The sequence below is a fragment of the Oncorhynchus mykiss genome, chromosome 3, assembly GCF_057628025.1.
Source record: "Oncorhynchus mykiss isolate SJ-2025 chromosome 3, ASM5762802v1, whole genome shotgun sequence".
NCBI lineage: Eukaryota > Metazoa > Chordata > Actinopteri > Salmoniformes > Salmonidae > Oncorhynchus > Oncorhynchus mykiss.
This window is the reverse complement of record NC_143024.1, coordinates 37,923,355-37,949,431: the sequence shown is the minus strand read 5'-3', so window position 1 is coordinate 37,949,431 and position 26,077 is coordinate 37,923,355. Positions and strand designations below refer to the sequence as shown.

Here is a 26,077-nt window from a genome sequence, read left to right as displayed (position 1 = left end):
TTATTTTCATAGGCACACTCTTCATTGGTAATGTACAGTGTCAGAGCTCCTCCCTCAACTAATAGCGACAATGGAATGGAATTCAAGTTTATGCAGCATTATAGATTACATTTGATTCTGATGGCAATCATTCCCAGAATCTCCCCCCCCCCCCCCCCCCCCCATATCCCATCCTTATGTAACTAGGAAATGCACATGCTTGGGCGATTGTGTACCCACATGGTAGTCCAATGTTCTGTAATCATTTTGAAGATTCAGTCAAATATAAAGATTATACACTATCACACAGATTTATACAAAGAGAGAAACAAGTTCGATTCACCAGGAGAAGAGTGGAAGCTTTGGGCAAGAACACACCATGTGAAATTTAGTTAAATTCAGTGTATTTCCTATTACTGCACAAAAAACACTTGATTTCGCTGTTTCATAATCACAGACAAACAATAATGTATAAAAATATAAAATAGGCACTACATACAACTATGACATGTCAATCAAAGACAATTTGCAGAACCTTTTCTGTGAACATTATATTTAGTGTGTATGTGTGAACGTGAGCATGTTCATGTCAGCCACTCCTCTATGCAGTCTCTGAACACCGTCTCATTCGAATGCCAATAGCTGTGCTTCACTCCTGAGAGCACAAACACAGCCAGGTCTCCACGAGCATGCAGTGTCTTCAGCCCAAACGAATCCCTACCGTACCACTATTCAAATGAGAGAGACAGAGAAGCACATAGTTATCCATCACATTAGGACATGAACATTATCAATGATGGTAGATGGTACCATTAAAGTAACTTACTTCCTGGTTCTTCATCTCAACAATGGTTTCGTTAATATCATAAAATCCAAAGTGACTGATTGGAGAGAACAGACATGGTTAGTCCAGTAGGTATAGAGTCACTAGTGTTGGGCCCACGTCTCAGAGATGCAACCAATGTGTGTGTAAGAATGCAGGGCAATTAATTTAGTTTAAAATAATGGTGGTGATGGTGACCATGGATACCTGGACTCCCATGGTGTAATCACGCCATCATCTGGTCCTCCAATCAACACCAGCTTGTTGATACGCAGGAAGTTCTTCCTCCACTCTGATGATTAGAGAGAGATACATTTATTTGTTCTGAGATGGAGAATAACTATGTCTCTCCACATTTTATAGAATTAAAACTACTAGTAGGGCCAGACTAAATCTGCAGTTTTATCAAATATATATTGAGAAAGAAATTTAAGCCAAACATAATATGTTGCTACAAAATGTATAGTTTTGTCCATTATGCAGACAAGACAGTGTGAAAGGAGAAGTAAGGAACTTTGCTGGAGATTTTGTCTGGCCCTTATCAGTCAGTGGTGACTAATCTAATCTAATCTAGATTTTCAGTTTTGGATACTGAAATATCTGCAGTAGGAATGAATTTCACTACCTGTAATTTCCCTGTGTGGTCTCTCTCCATTCAGCAGGGCCAGATAATTGCTGCTCTTCAGGAAGCGTTCTCTTTGGTGTGGGTCTGGTAGGACAAAACATTTTGGTGCAAGCACAAAGGAGCCTCTTTACTGTACTCAGATTCACATCTACAAACGAATGTTTTGGTTCTCTATTTGTTCGGCACCGAAGTTCCCCTTTAACTACTCAATTCTCTCTTACCATTCCAGAAGTTGCAGATGGACCATTTCTGTCCTACTGAAGAGTAACACACGTGAAAAACACGGGCCTTTAGATAGTGAGGAAAAACCATTTTCAGAATGTCTGTGTCTGCGGGAGAAGCACAACGAAAAGGCTAGTAAAATGTGTGTGGTGTGTGGAACATACAGTATGTGTTTCAAATTTACACACGGCTTGCAAATGTTCTCTTTTTATTTGAAATGTGAGACATGAATATAATTTGTTTTACTTTGTTTAATGACAAACTCAAAACTTCATTGTGTTAGAAAGAGCTATACCTAGGCGTGACCATCACTGACCTCCATACTGGCCAGCCTGTGGTGATGACAGGGAGATGAAGGACTGGACATTATGGTCAGGAAGTGTAGAAAGAAGTCCTCGACATATCAGACCACCTAAGAGAAGCAGGGGAAGACAGCATTAAGCGGAAAGCGCTATATCTCTACGTCTTGTTCCAAAAATGCTAAATAACTGAGATAGAGAGACCTTGTGAGAAGCAGATAAGATGGATGCCATTCTCTGCTTCCTGCATGATTGGATAGAGCAACTTTTTGAAGCCCTGCACCTGCACCCACAGTGGTTTCAGGCTGGCCATGTTATCATACAGATCTATCACTGACACGTTGGTACCTGGATGGGCCTGTCAAAAGAATACATCAGCTTATATTGCAAGTTACAAGAAAAAAACGATGTACCTGAAACATGTTATCCTATCATATTATGTTAAAAATAAAGAGAGTCGCACACTCCATAAATAAACTCCCAGTAATTTATTGGGTATTTACCAACACTTCTGCATCACTGTGCCTTCTTCAGGATAATGTCATGATTACTTGAACCAGGTTATGTAGGCAACTAATGACATTAGTGAGGGGCGTGTCATAATGATTAAGTTAATTAGAATGAATTAGTGAAACTGTTAAAAAAAACCAATCCTATCATATTATAACATACATTATAAACTGGGTGGTTCGAGCCCTGAATGCTGATTGGCTGAACACTGTGGTATATCAGACCGTATACCACGGGAATGAAAAAACATGTATTTTTACTGCTCTAATTATGTTGGTAACCAGTTTATTATAACAATAAGGCACTACGGGTGTTTGTGGTATATTTCCAATACACCACGGCTAAGGGCTGCTCTAAGGGCTGTATCCAGGTACTCCACGTCGTGCATAAGAACACCCCTTAGCCGTGGTATATTGGCCATATACCACACACCGCCTCCCGGGCATTATTGCTTAAATATACCACAGGTATGATGCACATTTACTTGTTTACTATTCCAATTACGTTGGTAACCAGTTTATAATAGCAATAAGACACCTCAGGAGTTTGTGGTATGTTGCCAATAAACCACGGGTAAGGGCTGTATCCAGGCACTCCACATTGCGTTGTTATGTACGACATACATTTGTATCATAGGTGCACTAAAACAGGATCTTCTAAAATTCTCACTTCACGTGAAACTGAAGTGGATGCTTTTTTTGCCTTCTTAGTGCTTTTATTTGTGGATACAAATTTTTATATTTCTACTTATTATTTCTGACTTACTAGGTGTAAAACATTTTGGTGGCCCCAAAAAACATTTTATGGCTCACACACTGTATAAAGTACTCTCACTTTCTTTTTTCCGCACATAAGTATCCATGGAAACAGTTTCACATGAAGTGAGAATTTGATCAGATCCTGTTTTAGTGCACCTGTGATAGAAATGTATCATACATAACATTCTATTCCTCTAAAAACCTGTGGCCATTGTCCTGTTAAACATTCTCCAGAGAGAAAAAAGCAGATGTCCAAGTCATCCAGTCATAATTTCCCCAATACCAAGAGCAAACATAATATTTTCAGCCTGTAATATTGGCCCATCATATCATTATACTGAGGCCCAAGAGGGTGTGGTATGTGGACAATATATACAGTGGGGAGAACAAGTATTTGATAACCTGCAAAATCGGCAGTGTTTCCTACTTACAAAGCATGTAGAGGTCTGTAAGGTACACTTCAACTGTGAGAGAAGGAATCTAAAACAAAAATCCAGAAAATCACATTGTATGATTTTTAAGTAATTCATTTGCATTTTATTGCATGACGTAAGTATTTGATCACCTACCAACCAGTAAGAATTCCGTCTCTCACAGACCTGTTAGTTTTTCTTTAAGAAGCCCTCCTGTTCTCCACTCATTACCTGTATTAACTGCACTTGTATGAACTCGTTACCTGTATAAAAGACACTTGTCCACCACACACTCAATCAAACAGACTCCAACCTCTCCACAATGGCCAAGACCAGAGGAGAGCTGTGTAAGGACATCAGGGATACAACTGTAGACCTACACAAGGCTGGGATGGGCTACATGACAATAGGCAAGCAGCTTGGTGAGAAGGCAACAACTGTTGGCGTAATTATTAGAAAATGGAAGAAGTTCAAGATGACTGTCAATCACCCTCGGTCTGGGGCTCCATGCAAGATCTCACCTCGTGGGGCATGATGATCATGAGGAAGGTGAGGGATCAGCCCAGAACTACATGGCAGGACCTGGTCAATGACCTGAAGAGAGCTGGGACCACAGTCTCAAAGAAAACCATTAGTAACACACTACGCCTTCATGGATTAAAATCCTGCAGCACACACAAGGTCCCTCTGCTCAAGCCAGCGCATGTCCAGGCCCGTCTGAAGTTCGCCAATGACCATCTGGATGATCCAGAGGAGGAATGGGAGAAGGTCATGTGGTCTGATAGAGCTTTTTGGTCTAAACTCCACTCGCCGTGTTTAGAGGAAGATGAAGGATGAGTACAACCCCAAGAACACCATCCCAACCGTGAAGCATGGAGGTGGAAACATCATTCTTTGGGGATGCTTTTTTGCAAAGGGGACAGGACGACTGCACCTTATTGAGGGGAGGATGGATGGGGCCATGTATCGCAAGATATTGGCCAACAACCTCCTTCCCTCAGTAAGAGCATTGAAGATGGGTCGTGGCTGGGTCTTCCAGCATGACAACGACCCGAAACACACATCCAGGGCAACTAAGGAGTGGCTCCGTAAGAAGCATCTCAAGGTCCTGGAGTGGCCTAGCCAGTCTCCAGACCTGAACCCAATAGAAAATCTTTGGAGGGAGCTGAAAGTCCGTATTGCCCAGCGACACCCCCGAAACCTGAAGGATCTGGAGAAGGTCTGTATGGAGGAGTGGGCCAAAATCCCTGCTGCAGTGTGTGCAAACCTAGTCAAGAACTACAGGAAACATATGATCTCTGTAATTGCAAACAAAGGTTTCTGTACCAAATATTAAGTTCTGCTTTTCTGATGTATCAAATACTTACGTCATGCAATAAAATGCAAATTATTTACTTAAAAATCATACAATGTGATTTTCTGGATTTTTGATTTAGATTCCGTCTCTCACAGTTGAAGTGTACCTATGATAAAAAATTACAGACTTCTACATGCTTTGTAAGTAGGAAACACTGCCGATTTTGCAGGTTATCAAATACTTGTTCTCCCCACTGTATATTGGCTATATACCACACCCTCTTGGGCCTCAGTATAATGATATGATGGGCCAATATTACAGGCTGAAAAACCTGCAAAATCGGCAGTGTATCAAATACTTGTTCTCACCACTGTACCACGGCTAAGGGCTGTTCTTATGCATGACATAACGCGGAGTGGCTGGATACAGCCCTTAGAGCAGCCCTTAGCCGTGGTGTATTGGCAACATACCACAAACACCCGAGGTGCCTTACTTTTATTATAAACTGGTTACCAACATAATTAGGGCAGTAAAAATATGTGTTTTTTCATACCCGTGGTATACAGTCTGATATACCACGGCTTTCAGCCAATCAGCATACACTGCTAAAACCACCCAGTTTTGAAGAATCTCAAATATAAAATATATTTAGATTTATTTAACACTTTTTTTGGTTATTACATGATTCCAAATATGTTGTATCCACTATTATTCTACAATGTAGAAAATAGTAAGAAATAAAGAAAAACCCTTGAATGTCCAAACTTTTGACTGGTACTGTACGCCTCAATGATCTAATCAGTCTCAATTTCGTTGAGGTCATTAAAGATCCCATGGTACTTATCGTAAGAGTAGGGGTGTTAACCCCGGTGTCCTGGCTAAATTCCCAATCTGGCCCTCAAACCATCACGGTCACCTAATAATCCCCAGTTTACAATTGACTCATTCATCCCCCTCTCCCCTGTAACTATTCCCCAGGTCGTTGCTGCAAATGAGAACGTGTTCTCAGTCAACTTACCTGGTAAAATAACGGATAAATAAAAAAATAAAATAAACATAATTGTTTTATTTTATGTTTTAATAAGTATATAATTATGGTTAAATGTGTGTTGTAGAGGCCAAGCCTCTACAAACGTACCTCTTGTATCAAACGACTCATCATAAGGAATTGTTTAGGACCGTCAAAGAGGCCGTGAACAATGATGACAGGCTTGTACCCAAGTGTGCCGGCCAAGTTAACGCAACATAAGAGCAGCAGAAGTCCATTGACATTGATGTCCAACGACGTTCTCATTTTCAATTAAACCACCGATGAATACAGTTTGATTTCTTCAGCGTGCAGGATAGAACAATTGGTTGCATCACCCTTGCATAAATGGACATTTAGGTTCCAGTTTACTATGTTTACCTACTTTCATTATTACACATCTGTTGTGGTGTTCGCGGAAGAAGACACTCCTTCTTCCTCTTTTATCATCTTAATTCAATGTCAGGCGCATGCTAACCTCGCTCGACATTGAGTGTTTTGTGCCATCAATTTAATTCACTATGATTCAATGGTCACTACACGCACTTTAAGGGAGGTTTACTTTTTCCAGTCTGTGGATAAATTCCACTCACAAAAAGTATTTAACCATTGAGTGTAATGCAAAATGCCTCAAACGTATGGTATTAACGACGACCGATGTCAGTAGCAGATGTGCCATCATTTGGACAAACAAAATGCGCAGTGCACACTTGTTCTGATTGAGTTGTTCTGTACACCAGCCACCAGGGGGCAGAATGCGACCAGAGACTTATTCAAATACGTGTTCCACTTCCGGTTGTCGCACCATGGATGGAGTGGGCAGCTAGCAAGAAGTTGTGGATAAGTTTAGCTTAACAAGTGTAATTGAAACCAACATGATTGTTGTTAGTATTGAGAGAGGTCATTTTAACTTCGCTCGTTAGTTAAACGTCCACGTATTAGCCAGTCGTGAAGCAAATTAACCTAAACTGAGCTCGCTTTTTGCTAAGCTTGCTAGCTGCTGCATGTTGTGCTGTTTTCATAGATCACCCCCATGTTCATTGCGTGAAGGTTTCAAAACAAGGTAAGGTGGCTAGCTAGCTACCTATCAATGCAATGAATAGTTATCTTCAGATCTTCAAATAGCAAATAAAGGAGGTAAAGAAAAGCTGAAGGGCTTCCTTTTCGATAGTTCCTACTTAAGATCATGCAGCGGAACTACTCCGTTTTATAACTAAGCAGCAAGGCAACTCCACATGAGGCTGTTCTCCTGCACGACGCAACGGGCCACCGTGGTGCCTTATTGCTGCTATAAACTGGTTACCAACGTAATTAAAGTAGTTAAAATACATGTTTTGTCATACCCGTGGTATATTGTCTAATATATTGTCATAAATATTTGTACTGATCTAATTACATTTGGTAACCAGTTTATAATACCTTTAAGGCCCCTTGGGGGTTTGTGGTATATGGCCAATATACCATGGGTAAGGGCTGTATCCAGCCACTTCACGTTGCTTCGTGCCTAAGAACAGCCCTTAGCCATATACCACACCCCCTCCTGCCTTATTGCTTCAATATACCCTTGTGTAGCATATGAATCTTGCTGTGCCAGCCATTCCCTGCTACATAATCACCATTGCTACAGAAGTTTCCTATTCATATGACATTTTATATACCTAGCACAGGAGGTTGGTGGCACCTTAATTGAGGAGAACTGGGTCTTAGTAATGACTGGAGCGGGATAAGCAATTATTATGAGCTGTTTTACCCTCAGCAGCCTCCTGTGATACCTAGTACTATACAACTCTCTGTCTACATCTACTGTATACCGTAGCTAACTGATTTTTGTCTCCCAATTAGGCAAAAATGGCAAACCTAGAACAATGGGTGAGTGACAGTCTGCATGACATCCTTGGCCTTAGTGACAGATATGTCGCCCAGTTCATGATCGGCTCCGCGCGTAAATCATCGAGCTCTCAAGACTTTGTGGCCCACCTCAAGTCGACAGGCACCATCGACATTAATCAGAGAGTGATCGCCTTTGCACAGGAACTGTATGAAAAGGTCAAATGATTTGCTTTCTTTGTGTTTTAACGGCGTGCTTGTTTCTTATTTTCACTGTGGTTATTATGAGCATCTAGAAATGACTTTCATCTATGTGTTTCAGATTCCTCGTAAGCAAGTGGTTGAAAAGCCAGCCAGAGCGATAGAGCGACACGTCATGGAGATTGAGAGGAAGAATCGGACTTACACCCTACTGTCAGACAGCGAGAGTGACGGAGAGGCAGTCAGAGAGAGGGAGAAGGAGAAGAAGAAAAGTAAAGACCGAGGCGATAAGAGGAAGCACCTCAGGAAAAGGGAGGAGAGTCAATCATCTAGTGAAGAGGAGACCCCTAAAAGGTAATCAACCTGGAATGGAGTTTCATGTTGCTTGCTTGTGACACGTTCTACCTGCTTTCCTCTCTTTTGTTGCTTTTTAGCTAAATGTTGACAGCTGTATTTGACTTGTATGGACTTCAGGGAGACAGGATGCAGCTTCAGGAGTCTATGGTCTCATTAACTGATTTGCAACCATAAATACATTACAACAATGAAGCCAGTTACCCTAGAATATTTTGATTGTTTTCATGCTGTGTAGTCTCCATTTTTCAGCTGCTACTCCTCTGTGACTTCAATGCCTGCTTGAACAAGCCTCCACTTAGATTGTGTGATTTGAGTTTCTAAAAGGCCCTTTCTATTTCTCAGTAGTAAGCTGGGCCATGGCGACCAGAAGTCCAGTAAGAAGGATGAAGAGGAGGAGGAGGAGTGGGAGAAGGAAGAGAGAGAACGCGTACTGGATCTGGAAGAGAGGGATGCCTTTGCCGAACGAATGAAACTGAAGGACAAAGACAAGACGAGGAACATCATGGAGAGAACGGACAAGAAGGTGGGATTGACTATCAATGATGGAACCCAACCCTGTCCATTTGACTTACTAGTGTACTTGTAGGTGTGTTTTGATTTTTGGCTAAATGTTTTTCCATTACCTTTTCACCAGGGCTACGAGGAGGCTCAGAAAAGACTAAAGATGGCAGAGGAGGATCACAAGAAAATCGTGAGCACATTATTCAAATTCCCAGTAATTTATCGTATAATAGACTATTGTCTAAGTATGAAAAAAAACACAGTAGATAGAATTACTAGAACAGGGAGAGCCCCTCAGACTCATTATGTCTATGGTCACCTATCTTCTCCTCTTTTCTATAGCTTCCAGAGCTGCGGAAGGAGTCTCGCAGGAACTACCTGTCAAAGAGAGAGGCTGAGAAGCTGGAGGACCTGGAGGCGGAGATCGCCGACGAGGAGTACCTGTTCTCCACGGACGCGCTGACTGAGAGGGAGCGGAAGGAGCTGGAGTACAAGCGCAACCTCCGAGACCTGGCCAAGGACTACAAGAAAGCCGGTGCCAAGGAGAAAGAGGAGAGGAAGAACAGATACTACATGCCGGAGGAGAAGAGGAGTAAAGTAAGGAGGAGATAGTTAGCTGGCAATGGTCTTGCCATGGATAGCCAGTACTCTTGTTGAAATGGTGTAAAACACTAGGATCCGGAGCTTGATTATGTACATCTCGCTCACTCTATTTCCCTCTTCCTCTGTCCCTCCTCCTATCTCCGCCCTCTCTCTCTCTCTCTCTCTCTCTCTCTCTCTCTCTCTCTCTCTCTCTCTCTCTCTCTCCAGGATATTCCTCAGAGGGACATGGAGCTGGAGTTGGAGATGCCCATGGAGGGTGGAGGAGAGCAGGGTCGCTGGGAGGAGGAGAGGTTGAAGACCGCCTCGCTGATCTTCGGGGCCAAGAAGGAGAGGGAGAAAGGGTTGAAGGCAGAAAGAGAGAAGTACCAGCTGATCCTGGAGGAGGACGAGATGATCAACTTTGTCAGCAGTGCCGTCATCATGAAGGGAACCCAGGACGAGAAGGTGGGTTGTTAAACGTTAAAGCGTTTATCTGTGATAGATTGCAAGGAATAAATAAAGCTATAGTTATGGATATTAGTCTATCAAAATATTGTCATAATTCAAATTCAGAAAATATTTTACATACCATACATATTCAATAGCGATCAATGAATACACACCTGAGCTTCTGGAGTATTTCTAACTGTGCCAAGGACAAATCTCCATGTGACAATGAACAATACAGTGCAATTGTAATGTTGTCTTCATCTCTGTATGCTGTGTGTCTCCAGGAGCAGGAGCAGGCAGCCCTGTCCCAGGCGGAGGTCCAGAAGCAGTCCATCCAGGAGGTGAGACGCAGCCTGCCCGTGTTCCCCTACAGAGAGGACCTGCTCCTGGCCATCCAGCAGCACCAGATCCTGGTCATCGAGGGAGAGACGGGCTCCGGCAAGACCACCCAGATCCCCCAGTTCCTCATGGAGTCGGTGGGTACACATTATTCAAGGGGCCATGTCCATAAACATTATTATGGACACATATCAAAGAGGTTAGAGAAAAGCAGAGGACACATTTCCATTGGACATTTTGTGTACGTTTGACAAAGTCGTCTTGAATCTTCAGTGTTTTGTCACTATTTTCACTAACATTTTTTTAAACAAATTGTAGTCTTCCACCCTGATCCATTTGTGGCATGATGCTTTTCTGTGTATGTTACCTTTGTTGACCTGTTGTCTGGGTTTACATCTCCTAGGGCTACAATGATGGAGGCATGAAGATTGGGTGTACCCAGCCCCGTAGAGTGGCAGCCATGTCTGTAGCAGCCAGGGTGGCACAAGAAGTGGGCGTCAAGCTGGGCAACGAGGTGAAAATGGCACAACAGCTCTCTGTCACTCCGATGAAGCATAAATAATTCCTACTGTATATGGTAGAAAACATAAACTCACCGTATTTGTCCAACCAACCCTTTCTTCATCAGGTAGGCTACAGTATCCGTTTTGAGGACTGTACGTCGGAGAGGACAGTACTCAAATACATGACTGACGGAATGTTGCTCAGAGAGTTCCTGACAGAGCCTGATCTGGCCAGCTACAGGTACCACTATATCCCCCGTCTGTCCTTATCTTTAGATATGTTTTCCATATGTGGAGGTTTATGTTTAAAATTGGTATATTGTGTTTTAGAATAATAATACATTAAATCATTCCCTGCCATATTGTTTTAGTCAGTATGACAGAATAACAATAAATGATCAATGATCCCTTCCTCTCTCTCAGTGTGGTCATCATTGATGAGGCCCACGAGCGGACGCTGCACACAGACATCCTGTTTGGTCTGATCAAGGACATTGCCCGGTTCCGTCCGGACCTGAAGGTGCTGGTGGCCAGCGCCACCTTGGACACAGAGCGCTTCTCCTGCTTCTTTGACGACGCGCCGGTATTCAGAATCCCCGGCAGGAGGTTCCCTGTGGACATCTTCTACACTAAGGTACCTCTGCTGACCATCTGTATAGTAAAATGGCCTCAGGACAAAAGGTTGCACCCCCATTCTGTTCTCCTGAAGTGTGCACTTGCGCATTTCCCACGATGGATTTAACATGAAAACTCCCTCCGGTCAATGTTTAAACCAATATAGAGCCTTTTAAATGTGCGACAGGAAGTGATCAAGTGCGCTCTTTGAGAGAAGGCGGAAGAAATGGAATGCAGCCATAGGCATAACTTTGAATGACTGTAAATACCTTTTTCACCCGTGAGAAGTGCTGGATGATACTAATGTAAGTCAAAGATGGATGTCAATGATCTGTTCTATTGTTGTACTCTTTGCTCTCTGGTATTGTTTACTATTTTGCTCTCTCTCTCTCAGGCTCCTGAGGCAGACTACCTGGAGGCCTGCGTTGTGTCTGTGCTACAGATCCACGTCACACAGCCCCCCGGAGACTGTCTGGTCTTCCTCACTGGACAGGTCTGGCACACTCGCACCTTGACCCCTCACCTCAACGATGACATTCACATTACATCAGCTACTACATCATCTACCTCGGCTACTACATCTGCTCTCACTCAACATCAGATCCTACATCAGTCACTACACATTAGCTAGGCCTACTACAAATCACATTACATCTGGTGAATCACACTACATCTGGTGAATCACACTACATCTGGTGAATCACACTACATCTGGTGAATCACACTACATCTGGTGAATCACACTACATCTGGTGAATCACACTACATTTGGTAAAACATACATCTGGTAAAACACACTACATCAGCAACCATCTTAAGTCTATTCATTCTGTATGTGGCTCTTTAATGTGTAGGGTACTGTCTTTCGGATGGGACGTTAAACGGTTGTCCTGACTCTCTGTGGTCTCTAAAAGATCCCCTGGCACTTATCGTAAGAGTTGGGGTGTTAACCCCGGTGTCCTGGCAAAATGTAGCCTTCATACCACCTAATCATCCCCAGCTTCCAATTGGCTCATTCATCTCTCCTCCCCTCTAACTATTCCCCAGGTCGTTGCTGTAAATGAGAATGTGTTCTCAGTCAACTTACCAGGTCAAATAAATAAATGACACACAGATTTCTGCCAAGGTGTCTGTCCTTACCGCTCTCCCGTCTCTCTCTATTTCCACAGGAGGAGATTGAGACTTGCTGTGAGCTGCTGCAGGAGAGATGCAGGCGTCTGGGTTCTAAGATATCGGAGCTCCTGGTGCTTCCCATCTACGCCAACCTACCTTCAGACATGCAGGCCAAGATCTTCAGCCCCACACCCCCTGGCTCACGCAAGGTGAGAGGACCTCTTCTCTTCTGTTTAAACTTGGGCCACTAAGGGGTGCTCAAGGACCACTTTGGAAATAGGTTTTGTCCTCTGTGATCAAATAATGTAACAAAAATATGTATGCATTATTTTCTTTACCCAAATGGAAATCCAACCCAACCTAGGTTATTGTACATTTCATGCTGCACTTATGTCAATGTAGTAGATTCTATTCATTTGGTGCATTTTACGCTAATGGCGCCGAAGGAGTTTGCTGCCGTTTTATGATCCTGTAACCAATTGTGCTATTGTGTATGTTTTTTCACATTATTTGTAACTTATTTTGTACATAATGTTTCTGCCACCGTGTCTTATGACCGAAAAGAGCTTCTCGATATCAGGGCAGCGATTACTCACCCCGTACTGGAGGAATTCTTCTTCAACGAGCAAGACCCTCATCCCCGTCATTCGCAGGACCGAAAAGACGGAGATATCTTGGACGATGGTCCGTCCGTCGCCTTTACCATCGGTCCTATTAGACAACGTACAATCAATCGATTAATAAAATAGATGAACTACGAGCACTTACATCCTACCAACGAGACATTAACCTGTCGTTGCGCAAGCGGAACCCCTCGCCAACAGCCAATGAAATTGCAGGGCGCCAAATAAATATCAACAGAAATCTCATAAATCAAATTTCTCAAACATGCAAGTATTAGGCACCATTTTAAAAATAACATTTTCGTTAATCCAGCCACAGTGACTGATTTTCAAAAATGCTTTACAGCGAAAGCTCCACAAACGATTGTTAGGTCACCACCAAGTCACAGAAAAACCCAGCCATTTTTCACAAATAGAGTCACAAAAAGCACAAATAGAGATAAAATTCATCACTAACCTTTGATGATCTTCATCAGATGACACTCATAGGACTTAATGTTACACAATACATGTATGTTTTGTTCGATAAAGTGCATATTTATATCCAAACATCTCATTTTACATTGGCGTGTTATGTTCAGTGGTTCCAAAACATGCTGTGATTTTGCAGAGAGCCACATAAATTTACAGAAATACTCATTATAAATGTTGATGAAAATACAAGTGTTATGCATGGAACTTTATCTAAACTTCTCGTTAATGCAACCGCTGTGTCAGATTTCAAAAAAACTTGACGGAAAAAGCATACCATGCAATAATCTGAGTACGGAGCTCAGATCCCAAACCAGCCAAAATAAATATCTGCCATGTTGCGCAATCAACATTTAGTCAGAAATAGCATTATAAATATTCACTTACCTTTGATCTTCATCAGAATGCACTCCCAGGAATCCCAGTTCCACAATAAATGTTTGATTTGTTCGATAAAGTTCATCATTTCTGTCCCTTTGGAGGTAAACAAATCGAAACGCGCGTGCAACTTCCAGCGGAAAGGTCAGATGAAAATTCCAAAAAGTTATGTTACTGGTCGTAGAAACATATCAAACAATGTATAGAATCAATCTTTAGGATGTTTATTTATCATAAATGTTCCAACCGGAGAATTCCATTGTCTGTAGAAAAGCAATGGAACGGGAGCTACCTCTCATGTGACTGAGCTCGTGGCTGCTGGCAGACCTCTGACTCATTCCCCTCTCATTCAGCCCCACTTCATAGTAGACGCATCAAACAACGTTCTAAAGACGGTTGACATCTAGAGGAAGCCTTGGAAAGTGCAACATAACCAATATCCCACTGTATCTTCAATAGGGGCTGAGTTGAAAAACTACAAACCTCAGATTTCCCACTTCCTTTTTGGATTTTTTCTCAAGTTTTTGCCTGCCTTATGAGTTCTGTTATACTCAGACATCATTCAAACAGTTTTAGAAACTTGAGAGTTTTCTATCCAATACAACTAATAATATGCATATATTAGCATCTGGGACTGAGTAGGAGGCAGTTTACTCTGGGCACGCTTTTCATCCAAAAGTGAAAATGCTGCCCCCTAGCCCAATGAAGTTAAAAACTGTAATATCTTATGTTTCACCGAGTCGTGGCTGAATGATGACATGATTAACATACAGTTGGCGGGTTTTAAGCTTTTTTGGCAGAATAGAACAGCGGTGGTAAGACAAGGGGCTTCCCTGCATTCAAGTCCCCGGGCCACTAGGAGCGCCGCCTCTGGATGTGCGTTTTCCTGTTTGCTTATGGCCGTATACAGCTCATTGGTCTGCGGTGGTATATAGACAGCTATGAAAACTATAGATGTAAACTCTCTTGGTAAATAGTGTGTTCTACAGCTTATCATGAGACTCTACCTCAGGCGAGCAAAACCTCGAGACTTCCTTAGATTTCATGCACCAGCTGTTGTTTGCAAATATACATAGGCCACTGCCGATTTTGGAGGTTTTCCTACTTAGGTACACTTCAACTGTGAGAGATGGAATCTAAAACAAAAATCCAGAAAATCACATTGTATGATTTTTAAGTAATTAATTTGCATTTTATTGCATGACATAAGTATTTGATGCAGCAGAAAAGCAGAACTTAATATTTGGTACAGAAACCTTTGTTTGCAATTACAGAGATCATATGTTTCCTGTAGTTCTTGACCAGGTTTGCACACACTGCAACAGGGATTTTGGCCCACTCCTCCATACGGACCTTCTCCAGATCCTTCAGGTTTTGGGGCTGTTGCTGGGCAATACGGACTTTCAGCTCCCTCCAAAGATTTTCTATTGGGTTCAGGTCTGGAGACTGGCTAGGCCACTCCAGGACCTTGATGCTTCTTACGGAGCCACTCCTTAATTGCCCTGGCTGTATGTTTCGGGTCGTTGTCATGCTGGAAGACCCAGCCATGACCCATCTTCAATGCTCTTACTGAGGGAAGGAGGTTGTTGGCCAAGATCTCGCGATACATGGCCCCATCCATCCTCCCCTCAATACGGTGCAGTCGTCCTGTCCCCTTTGCAGAAAAGCATCCCAAAGAATGATGTTTCCACCTCCATGCTTCACGGTTGGGATGGTGTTCTTGGGGTTGTACTCATCCTTCTTCCTCCTCCAAACACGGTGAGGAGTTTAGACCAAAAAGCTCTATTTTTGTCTCATCAGAACACATGACCTTCTCCCATTCCTCCTCTGGATCATCCAGATGGTCATTGGCGAACTTCAGACGGGCCTGGACATGCGCTGGCATGAGCAGGGGGACCTTGTGTGCGCTGCAGGATTTTAATCCATGACAGCGTAGTGTGTTACTAATGGTTTTCTTTGAAACTGTGGTCCCAGCTCTCTTCAAGTCATTGACCAGGTCCTACCGTGTAGTTCTGGGCTGATCCCTCACCTTCCTCATAACCATTGATGCCCCACGAGGTGAGATCTTGCATGGAGCCCCAGACCGAGGATGATTGACTGTCATCTTGAACTTCTTCCATTTTCTAATAATTGCACCAACAGTTGTATCCCTGATGTCCTTACACAGCTCTCTGGTCTTGGCCATTGTGGAGAGGTTGGAGTCTGTTTGATTGAGTGTGTGGACAGGTAACGAGTTCAAACAGGTGCAGTTAATACAGGTAATGAGTGGAGAACAGGAGAACAGGCCTGTGACAGCCGGAATTCTTACTGGTTGGTAGGTGATCAAATACTTATGTCATTCAATAAAATGCAAATTAATTACTTAAAAATCATACAATGGGATTTTTGTTTTAAATTCTGTCTCTCACAGTTGAAGTGTACCTATGATTAAAAAAATTACAGACCTCTACAAGCTTTGTAAGTAGGAAAATCTGCAAAATCGGCAGTGTATCAAATACTTGTTCTCCCCACTGTACATACCCCAACCAGAATCCCTGGATTACAGGCAACATCCGCACTGAGCAAAAGGGTACAGCTTATAAGAAATTCAGCTATGCCCTCCGACGAACCACCAAACAGGCAGTGTCAATACAGAACTAAGATTGTAATACACCGGCTCGACGCATGTCGGATTGGCTTGCAAACTATTACAGACTACAAAGGGAAGCACAGCCAAGAGCTGCCCAGTGACACACACCTAGCAGATGAGCTAAGTTACTTCTATGCTCGCTTCAAGGCAAGTAACACTGAAACATGCATGAGAGCAAGAGCTGTTCCGGATGACTGTGTGATCACGCTCACTGTAGCCAATGTGAGTAATACCTTTTAAACAGTTCAACATTCACAAGGCCATAGGGCCAGACGGATTACCAGGATGTGTACTCCATGCATGCGCTGACCAACTGGCAAGTGTCTTGACTGACATTTTCAACCTGGCCCTGACCGAGTCTGTGATACCAACATGTTTTAAGCAGACCACCGTAGTCCCTGTGCCCAAGAACACTAAGGTAACCTGCCTAAATGACTATTGACCCGTAGCACTCACGTCTGTAGCCATGAAGTGCTTTGAAAGGCTTGTCATGGCTCACATCAACACCATTATCCCAGAATCCCTAGACCCACTCCAATTTGCATACTGCCAACAGATCCACAGATGATGCAATCTCTTTTGCACTCCACACTGCCCTTTCCCACCTGGACAAAAGGAACACCTATGTGAAAATGCTATTCATTGGTTACAGCTCAGAGATCAACACCATAGTGCCCACAAAGCTCATCACTAAGCTATGGACCCTGGGACTAAACACCTCCCTCTGCAACTGGATCCTGGACTTCCTGAAGGGACGTTTCCCAGGTGGTGAGGATAGGTAACAACACATCCGGCACGCTGATCCTCAAGATGGGGCCCCCTCGGGTGCATGCTCAGTCCCCCCTGTACTCCCTGTTCACTCATGACTGCATGGCCAGGTAAGACTCCAACACCACCATCAAGTTTACCGATGACAACAGTGGAAGGAAGGCCTGATCAGCAACAACAATGAGACAGAGACCTGGCCGTGTGGTGCAAGGACAACAACCTCTCCCTCAACGTGATCAAGACAAAGGAGATGATTGTGGACTACAGGAAAAGGAGGACCAAGAACGCTCCCATTCTCATCGACGGGGCTGTAGTGGAGCAGGTTGAGAGCTGGTGTCCACATCACCAACAAACTATCATGGTCCAAGCACACTAAGACAGTTGTGAAGAGGGTAAGACAAAGCCTATTTCCTCTCAGGAGACTGAAAAGATTCGGCAAGGGTCCTCAGATCCTCAAAAGGTTCTACAGCAGCACCATCGAGAGCATCCGGACTGGTTGGATCACTGCCTGGTATGGCAACCGCTCGGCCTTCGACCGCAAAGCACCACAGAGGGCAGTGCATATGGCCCAGTACATCACTGGGACCAAGCTTCCTGCCATCCAGGACCTCTATACCAGGCGGTGTCAAAGGAAGGCCCTAAAAATTGTCAGACTCCAGCCACCCTAGTCATAGACTGTTCTCTCTGCTACCGCACGGCAAGCGGTACCGGAGTGACAAGTTGAGTTCCAAATAGCTTCTTAACAGCTTCTACCCCCCCAAGCCATAAGACTCCTGTTCAGCTAATTAAAGGGCTTCCCAGACCCCTCATTTATGCTGCTGCTACTCTGTTTATAATCTATGCATAGTCACTTTAACTCTACCTACATGTACATATTACCTCGACTAACCGTTGCCCCTGCACATTGACTCTGTACCGGTAACCCTGTATATAGCCTTGCTTGTTATTTTACTGCTGTGGTTTAATTATTTGTTTGTTTTTATTTTCTATTTTCTACTGATCAATTTTTTACTTAACACTTTAAAAAAAACTTTTTTTTAAAGCATTGTTGATTAAGGGCTTGTAAGTAAGCATTTCACAGTAAGGTCTACTACACCTGTTGTATTCGGCGCATGTGACAAATAACATTTGTTTTGATTTGACCACTTAAGACATCATTCTTCAGATTCCTGCCTCCATGTTTCTCATTCTCTTGTGGTGTTGTGTACAAACACATTATCTGATGTACAAAGTGTCCTCTCTCTGTGTGTCCTTAGGTGGTGGTGGCCACTAACATTGCGGAGACCTCTCTAACCATCGATGGGATCATATACGTCATAGATCCAGGCTTCTGCAAGCAGAAGAGCTATAACGCCCGCACTGGGATGGAGTCTCTGATTGTCACGCCTTGCTCACGGGTAACACGCTAGCTTTGGTTTTCAAATAAGCCATTTTGTTGTCATTGTCAGAGAAAGTGTAATTCATGTGGCATTTATTGGGGTTGTAGATTTAGTTCTCTGGACAACATTCTGACTGTTTGCTGATTCCATCTGTGTTTTGATCCACCACAGGCCTCAGCCAATCAGCGAGCAGGTCGTGCAGGCAGAGTGGCGGCTGGGAAGTGTTTCCGTCTCTACACTGCGTGGGCGTTTAAACACGAGATGGAGGAGTCCACCGTGCCCGAGATCCAGCGAACTAACCTGGGCAACGTGGTGCTGCTGCTCAAGAGCTTGGGTACGGAACAAACGTTTTATAAGTCATGTCACAGTGCTAAATGAGAGAACACGTTTTAAAATGCTCAGAGGTCCTCTTGAAGTAATCCACTGAAGTATAGTCTGTAGTTCACTATTATGAGTTTGACTTACTTGACTTAGTGGAGCAAAGGGCCTCAGTATGAGCATCTCAAACCCACGTGTCGATTTGTTTTACATTGGAGTGGCGTATATTTTTTTCCCCGACAGGAATTAATGACCTCATCCACTTTGATTTCATGGATCCGCCCCCTCACGAGACCCTGGTGCTAGCTCTGGAGCAGCTGTACGCACTGGGTGCACTCAACCACCTCGGAGAGCTCACCAAGGTAACTTACGCCTGACTGTCTATCAAAACCACGGCACCATTCCAATACTTTTCAGTCACATTGGCACCGTTCCCTCCTCCCGTGTTAAATCAGTTGAATAAGAAAAAGGCTTCTTACGGCTATCCCATCTCAATTTATTGTTAGAAATAAGACCTGTAGTGATCCTGATGTTATCTCGTGAATCGAATAACTTTTTTGCGAATGTTGGTTCCTCTCTGTCAACAAAAACATTGATGGAAATCCCTTGGGTTACATTAAGGGACATTTTCCTTCTCTGCTTTAGTTTTATCCACCTGATGTAATAGAGGTGATTGGTAACTTAAAGAAATCAGCAGCAAGTCATGATGAGGGGCCTTTTTGGTAAAATCATTGTCTTCCTCCATTATTGAGCCTCTAACGTACATCTTCACCAAATCAATGCAAACTGGTGTTGTTCCTAAAGATTTGAAAATTGCCAAAGTTATCCCCCTCTATATATCTGGGGATCCAAGATCTTTTACAATTTATTGCACAGTATCTGTACTACTGTGTTTTTCTAAAATCCTAGAGAAACTGTTGTATGAAAGAATGTTGAAACATTTAAACCAACACTATTCTATATGACCACCAATATGTTTTTTGTAAAAACTAATCCACAGATTAATTAAAAATAATCCTTTGTTATTACTTATCTATATCAATGACCTTGCTGCTGTGTCTTCTACCATACTTCCCATTCTTTTTGCTGAGGATACCAACTTGATTTTATCACACGAGAATTTCGATTCACTAATCAACGAATTTCCATATAAACAAATTGTCTTTTTAATGTAATAAAAAAATCCAACTTTGTTTTATTTACTGGTAAGAATCAGATATATTTTTAAAAGAGCCAGAATCTCAATTGTTGGGAATGAAATGAACCAGGTTTAATCTACTACATTCCTCGGTGTTCTAGTTGATGAAAAGTTGTCCTGTAAAGATCATATTCAGTTGGTCTGCAGCAAAGTGTTGAAGTCCTTTGGTATCATCAGAAAGATCAGTGGTTTGAGTCATCAGGCTTGCTTCCTGACACTATACTACAGCTTAATTTACCCATATATTATTTACTGCAATATTGTCTGGGCCGGTACATATGCTTTCTACCTACACAAATGACTCATCACACAAAATAAACGTACAAGACTAGCCACCTCCTCTAACTACTTGGCTCCAGCTGTCCCTCCGTTTAAGAAACTCAATATATTGTCTATCTACAACATTAATATACTCAAATGATGCACCTTCATCTACAAATACACATGCCTCCCAGACAATCCACCTAAACCCTTCAATGGTTAATTCCCAAATCCATGCATACACAAGACACCTTTACCCTTCCCACTGCCGCACCTCACATAGTCAATTCTCTAGCAGATACAGAGGGTTCGTACTCTGGAATTCCTATCTTCATATTGCCAAAACGTCATCATCCCTCAATAACTTCAAGTATAGATTAGGGGTCAGCCCGATGACCCAAACTACCTCCATGTAGCCTAACTCTCTCTCTTTCACACACATATAGACACACAAATGCACGCACACATAATCAAACATGTTTTTTCTTGTATACTGAGTATGTCATGTACAGTTATAATTAGTGTGCTTTGTTTAACTTATTGTTTTTTTTGTTGGTGTGGTTGCTTGTTTTATTTTTATCTGTACTGTTTTGTCTTTCCCTTTTTTATTCTTTGAGTATAAATAAAACCTAAAAAAGTGCAAATGACCTCTGGGAATGCAGGGAGGATATATAATAGGGCACATCGATTCCATCACCATTAGGCGGGTGAATTAACGTATTGGTTTCTAATACCTTAGAAAGGTGACTATTTGATGTGAAAGGTCATGTAATGAGTGTTGTGTTCCAGTTGGGCCGCAGGATGGCTGAGCTGCCGGTGGACCCTATGCTGAGCAAGATGATCCTGGCCTCAGAACAGTGAGTCTCTATGGCAATCCTGGCACTGGCCTGGAATGAATGTAGTTGTATTATTCTGTTACCTTGCTCATCATTCCCCTTTCTCTCTTTTTTTTCTCTCAACCCCCCCCACTCAATAATTAATTGTATTCTTATTACAAAAGTGCTTTATTGACAATTATTCAACAGGACATGAAACCCCTTAATGTATTTCACTAAACTTTCCCATCTTCCTCTGTCTCTCCAGGTATAAGTGTTCTGAGGAGGTGTTGACCATCGCGGCCATGCTGTCTGTGAACAACTCCATCTTCTACCGACCCAAAGACAAGGTGGTTCACGCCGACAACGCCAGGCAGAACTTTGTGGTCCCCGGGGGAGACCATATGGTGCTGCTCAACGTCTACACACAGGTCAGGAGGATTGGGTTTGATAGTTAAGATAAAGATGTGATACTACCCCACTTTGTTTCCACTTGTCTCATATAAGGTATCAAGGTAGCAGTTCTGGGTCATATTCATTTGGCACCAACTGTAAAAAATAAAATAAAAAGAGACAAACACGGAGGATCTATCTGAACTTCATTTTGGTTTTTCTGTTGCAAACCATTTAGCCATGGTAAATCCATAATGCAGGAGAGAGCAGCTGTGTTCAGCAGCGGGCTGATTTTTGTCGGAGCGGATGGTCTGGGTGCCAGAACATAATTATAATTATTTGTACACTGCAAATTGAACACACCTAAGCCCAAAAATAGGTTGTATTTGAAAATAATAATAATTTCATTTCTTGATTGCATTGACATTTTTTTGTGGGAATATTTTGGGACAGATTTTCTATATTTAACTTATTCTATTTATTTATTTTTTGAATCCCTGGTCATTTTAGTATTTTTGGGGGCCAAGTACTAAAATCCAAAAAAATAACTTTAAATATTTGTGGGGCCAACCCCCCCCCCCTGATTTGGAGCAAAACTCAAAGTTCTATGTGAGGGTTTCCCAAACTCAGTCCCCAGGACCCCAAGGTGTTTGCCCAAGCACTACACAGCTGATTCAAGTAATCATCAAGCTTTCACCAATTGAACCAGCTGTGTAGCGTTAGGGCAAAAAACAAAACGTGCACCTCTTGGGATCCCTAAGAACAGCATTTCCCAAACTCTGTCCATGTTTTGTTTTCAGTCTGTGATATTGACTGCTTCATTTGTCCCTCAGTGGCTGGAGAGTGGCTACTCCACCCAGTGGTGCTATGAGAACTTCATCCAGTTCCGCTCCATGAAGCGGGCGCGGGATGTCAGGGAGCAGCTGGAGGGCCTGATGGACAGGATCGAGGTGGAGGTGTGCAGCTCAGGCGGAGACATTGTGCCCATCCGCAAGGTCAGTGTGACTGTGAACGCACCCTAACCTCATGACCATGAACACACCTTAAAACCGCTTAACCATGAACATACCTTAAAACAGCTTGACCGTGAACACACAATACAACCGTTTCTTCTAGTTAACCATGTATATATTTTTTTTAAAACCCTCCTAGAGTGTAGAGCAGTGTTTCCCAACCCCAGTCCTCGGGTACCCCCAAACAGCACACCTGATTCAACTTGTCATCTAAACGTCAAGCCCTCCATGTTGAATCAGGTGTTTTTATCTGGGTCTACAACTAAAAGTGTGCTGTTGGGGTTACAGGATGACAGGAGCTGGGAAACACTGGCATAGACCACTTTGTTCCACTTCTAATTTGCTGTGCGAACACTTACCTGACACCAAACTCTTTGTTACATGTGTAGCCAATGTGTGAATATGCTTCACACTACATCTGTGTGCTTAAACCACTGACTGCAGATTTAGAAAGCACTGCTCTATCGTCACTATTCACTGGAGATACTTCACACCAGGTCTGAGGAACCGAAGGGGACCCCTTTTATAGGAGATGGGATTAGTTTTTGTCTGCTCATGAAAACAGTTCTTAAATCATGCGGGGTGTTAAGCCGGCCACTCCGTCGGAGAGGCAGGTTGAGTTAACTTAATATGCATCTGAATGGACGCTCCGTGCTTTCCCAATTCCCAACTTCATCATCATCACAGTCCATTCTCTAGTAAAACTGCTACACAAGGACTCCCCCAAAGGCATCCCCTGGGTGTTTTTATTTGGCCCCCAAGTTTGTGGATTTTTTCAATCAGCTCAAAGTGATTTTAATTTAGGACATCTCTTCCCAAGTATTCCCACGCAGAAATAGAGAAGCATATGTGATCGTATGAAATCAAGGTTTGAAAGGACTCTGTTTTTGTCAAATACTATATCTGTTTGGGATTTCTGCGGTCAATTTTCACCATCTCAGTAACATGATCACTCTTACTCTCTCACAGCGTGCACACATACAGTCACTCATACATCCTCTCTTTTGTCTTTCTCTCTCACTACATTTAAAAATATGTATTTTGATCTCAAATGGACAACCATGTCAAATAAATGTAAATAAAAATGTTCTCTCCCTCTCTCAGGCAGTGACGGCGGGGTATTTCTACCACACGGCGCGGCTTAGCAAGGGGGGCTACAAGACGGTGAAGCACCAGCAGACAGTCTACGTCCACCCCAACAGCTCCCTGTTTGAGGAGCAGCCCCGTTGGCTCATCTACCACGAGCTGGTCTTCACCACCAAGGAGTTCATGAGACAGGTCTGGCATCAGTACAAGTAGACTTGTGGTCATGTTTGTGTGTATGTTTCTCCATGTGAGGCAGATCTGGAAGCAATCCACCACCGTGAAGGGCAAAGTAAAACTTTAGGGGAGAGTTGTTGCTGTCTTGTTGTAATATCATGTGGCTCCAGGTAGCATTGTCTTTGTATACAGTATTATATACAGTACCTTCGGAAAGTATTCAGACTCCTTGACTTTTTCCACACTTTGTTACATTACAACCTTACTCTGAAATGGATTAAATAAATACAAATTCTCAGAAATCTACACACAATAACCCATAATGACAAAACAAAAACAGGTTTTTAGGAATTTTTGCATATATATTAAAAATTAATTGGCTAAGTATTCAGACCTTTTGCTATGAGACTCGAAATTGAGATCGGATGCATCCTGTTTCCATTGATCATCCTTGAGATGTTTCTTCAACTTGATTGGAGTCCACCTGTGGTAAATTCAATTGATTGGACATGATTTGAAAAGACACACACCTGTCTGTGTAAGGTCCTACAGTTGACAGTGCATGTCAGAGCAAAACCCAAGCCGTGAGGTCGAAGGAACAAGGCACACCTGTTAATTGAAATGCATTCCAGGTGACTACCTCGTGAAGCTGGTTGAAAGAATGCCAAGAGTGTGCAAAGCTGTCATCAAGGCAAAGAAAGGGTGGCTATTTGAAGAATCTCAAATCTTAAATATATTTAATTTAACACTTTTTTTTGGTTACTACTAAATTCCATGTGTGTTATTTCATAGTTTTGATATCTTCACTATTATTCTACAATGTAGAAAATGGTAAAAGTAAAGAAAAACCCTGGAATGAGTAGGTGTGTCCAAACTTTTGACTGGTACTGTATATTCGCAAACATTTCTAAACTTGGTTTTGCTTTATCATTATGGGGTATTGGGTGTAGATTGAGAGGGGAAATTTGTATTTATTTAATCAATTTTAGAATAAGGCTGCAACGTAACCCAATGTGGAAAAAGTCAAGGGGTCTGAATACTTTCCAAATGCACTGTACATACTGTATGTTGAGATTTAAGCTGCATGGGACAGAATGAATACAATTTTAAGGGGAAGGAAGGTGCTTTTATTCTTACATTACTTTGAATTCATGTAAATATATTTTCCCCCTTTAATTTGAACCTCTTTCTCTGCCTCAAGGTGATTGAGATAGACAGCAGCTGGCTGCTGGAGGTGGCTCCCCACTACTACAAGAACAAGGAGCTGGAGGACAGCAGCAGTAAGAAGATGCCTCGCAAACAGGGCAAGGCCAAGGAAGAGCTGGGCTAAGGACAGGAACTAGAAAAGACAGAGACTTTCTCCCCTCCGAGATAGACAGCCAAGCAGGGCTGCCATAAGGAACTGTGTTATAAAAAATAAAAAAACTTTGGGGCCCTTGAGCCAAAAATAAAAGAAACGGGATAAAAACTGTATGGTTATGGGCTTATTTATCATAAACCACCTATCGGAGCTAGAGGAGCTTGATGATAAGGAAATGTTATGCACTTGGACTGTCACAGAGTTTCCTGTGTCTGGTATGATGCAGGGTCCGGGGTGAAGTTTCCCCTAAGTACAGATCTAGGATCAGCTTCCCCTCCCCATGTCCTAACCATTAGGGCTGAAATGTAAAACTGACCCAATATCAGTGTATCTTCACCCTACTCACTGATGCAGAAACAGCAGCAAGACAGATCAAAACAAATGACTACTCCAAATGACAGGGCTACTGCTTTGTACGTAATGGCCGATGACTACCAGAGATTTTGCCTATTTACTTTCCCTAAATAGTTAACTTTTGTTGCCCAATGTCTGGGTGTTGTTGGGGTTGTAAATGTCTTTTCTTGTCCCAATTCCACCTACCAGACTGAAAGAAAACAATGCTGTGTGTTTGACTTCAGTGTGGTTCCGCTGTCTCCTCTTTCTTTTTCTATTGGAATAAACTTTTTACAGGCACTTGCTTTGTCCTGTGACTAGCTTAGGCACTAAGTGTTTGTTTTTGTTAACATGGGAGTGTCTGACCGTTTACATAGTTGCTAACATGAACATTTGTCAATGCCTGTCCCCATTATTCATTAACCCTATGATAGGCC

At 42.7% G+C, this 26,077-nt stretch overlaps 2 protein-coding genes across 10 annotated transcripts; one reads left to right on the top strand and one right to left on the bottom strand.

Moving 5' to 3' along the window:
* Positions 1-366: 366 nt before the first annotated feature.
* On the bottom strand, positions 367-6,661 carry LOC110516147 (lysosomal thioesterase PPT2-A). 2 transcript variants are annotated; one of them, XM_021594728.3, is made up of 8 exons: positions 6,065-6,661; positions 2,153-2,306; positions 1,966-2,061; positions 1,649-1,756; positions 1,428-1,511; positions 1,010-1,094; positions 806-860; positions 367-707 (listed from the first exon to the last, which is right to left on the bottom strand). In XM_021594728.3, the coding sequence occupies exons 1-8, from the start codon at positions 6,218-6,220 to the stop codon at positions 564-566; spliced, it is 882 nt and encodes a 293-aa protein (XP_021450403.3). In that variant the 5' UTR covers positions 6,221-6,661; the 3' UTR covers positions 367-563. The 2 variants fall into 2 exon arrangements, with proteins under 2 accessions (XP_021450403.3, XP_090085314.1); XM_090229188.1 differs by having other exon boundaries at positions 1,945-2,061; positions 6,065-6,410.
* dhx16 (DEAH-box helicase 16) lies at positions 6,465-25,969 on the top strand. 8 transcript variants are annotated; one of them, XM_021594711.3, is made up of 21 exons: positions 6,465-6,813; positions 7,796-7,999; positions 8,103-8,335; positions 8,681-8,861; positions 8,973-9,029; positions 9,182-9,436; positions 9,650-9,886; positions 10,156-10,347; positions 10,614-10,724; positions 10,839-10,954; positions 11,137-11,347; positions 11,723-11,821; positions 12,498-12,650; positions 18,567-18,707; positions 18,861-19,023; positions 19,251-19,369; positions 21,256-21,323; positions 21,550-21,712; positions 22,508-22,669; positions 23,792-23,965; positions 25,149-25,969. In XM_021594711.3, the coding sequence occupies exons 2-21, from the start codon at positions 7,802-7,804 to the stop codon at positions 25,275-25,277; spliced, it is 3,162 nt and encodes a 1,053-aa protein (XP_021450386.3). In that variant the 5' UTR covers positions 6,465-6,813; positions 7,796-7,801; the 3' UTR covers positions 25,278-25,969. The 8 variants fall into 8 exon arrangements, with proteins under 8 accessions (XP_021450386.3, XP_090085308.1, XP_090085306.1 ...); XM_090229182.1 differs by having other exon boundaries at positions 6,617-6,837; positions 8,684-8,861; XM_090229180.1 differs by having other exon boundaries at positions 6,617-6,837.
* Positions 25,970-26,077: the final 108 nt, after the last annotated feature.

Bases quoted from the DNA above. Each gene is read 5' to 3' on its own strand.
- LOC110516147 (XM_021594728.3), bottom strand. From the start codon at position 6,220: ATGAGAACGTCGTTGGACATCAATGTCAATGGACTTCTGCTGCTCTTA. The intron at 1,095-1,427 runs GTAGTGAAATTC...TCTAATCATCAG, and splicing joins ACCACACAGGGAAATTACAG to AGTGGAGGAAGAACTTCCTG. The intron at 708-805 runs GTAAGTTACTTT...TCATTTGAATAG, and splicing joins TTGAGATGAAGAACCAGGAA to TGGTACGGTAGGGATTCGTT.
- dhx16 (XM_090229180.1), top strand. The intron at 19,370-21,255 runs GTAACTTACGCC...GTTGTGTTCCAG, and splicing joins ACCTCGGAGAGCTCACCAAG to TTGGGCCGCAGGATGGCTGA. The intron at 21,713-22,507 runs GTCAGGAGGATT...TTTGTCCCTCAG, and splicing joins TGCTCAACGTCTACACACAG to TGGCTGGAGAGTGGCTACTC.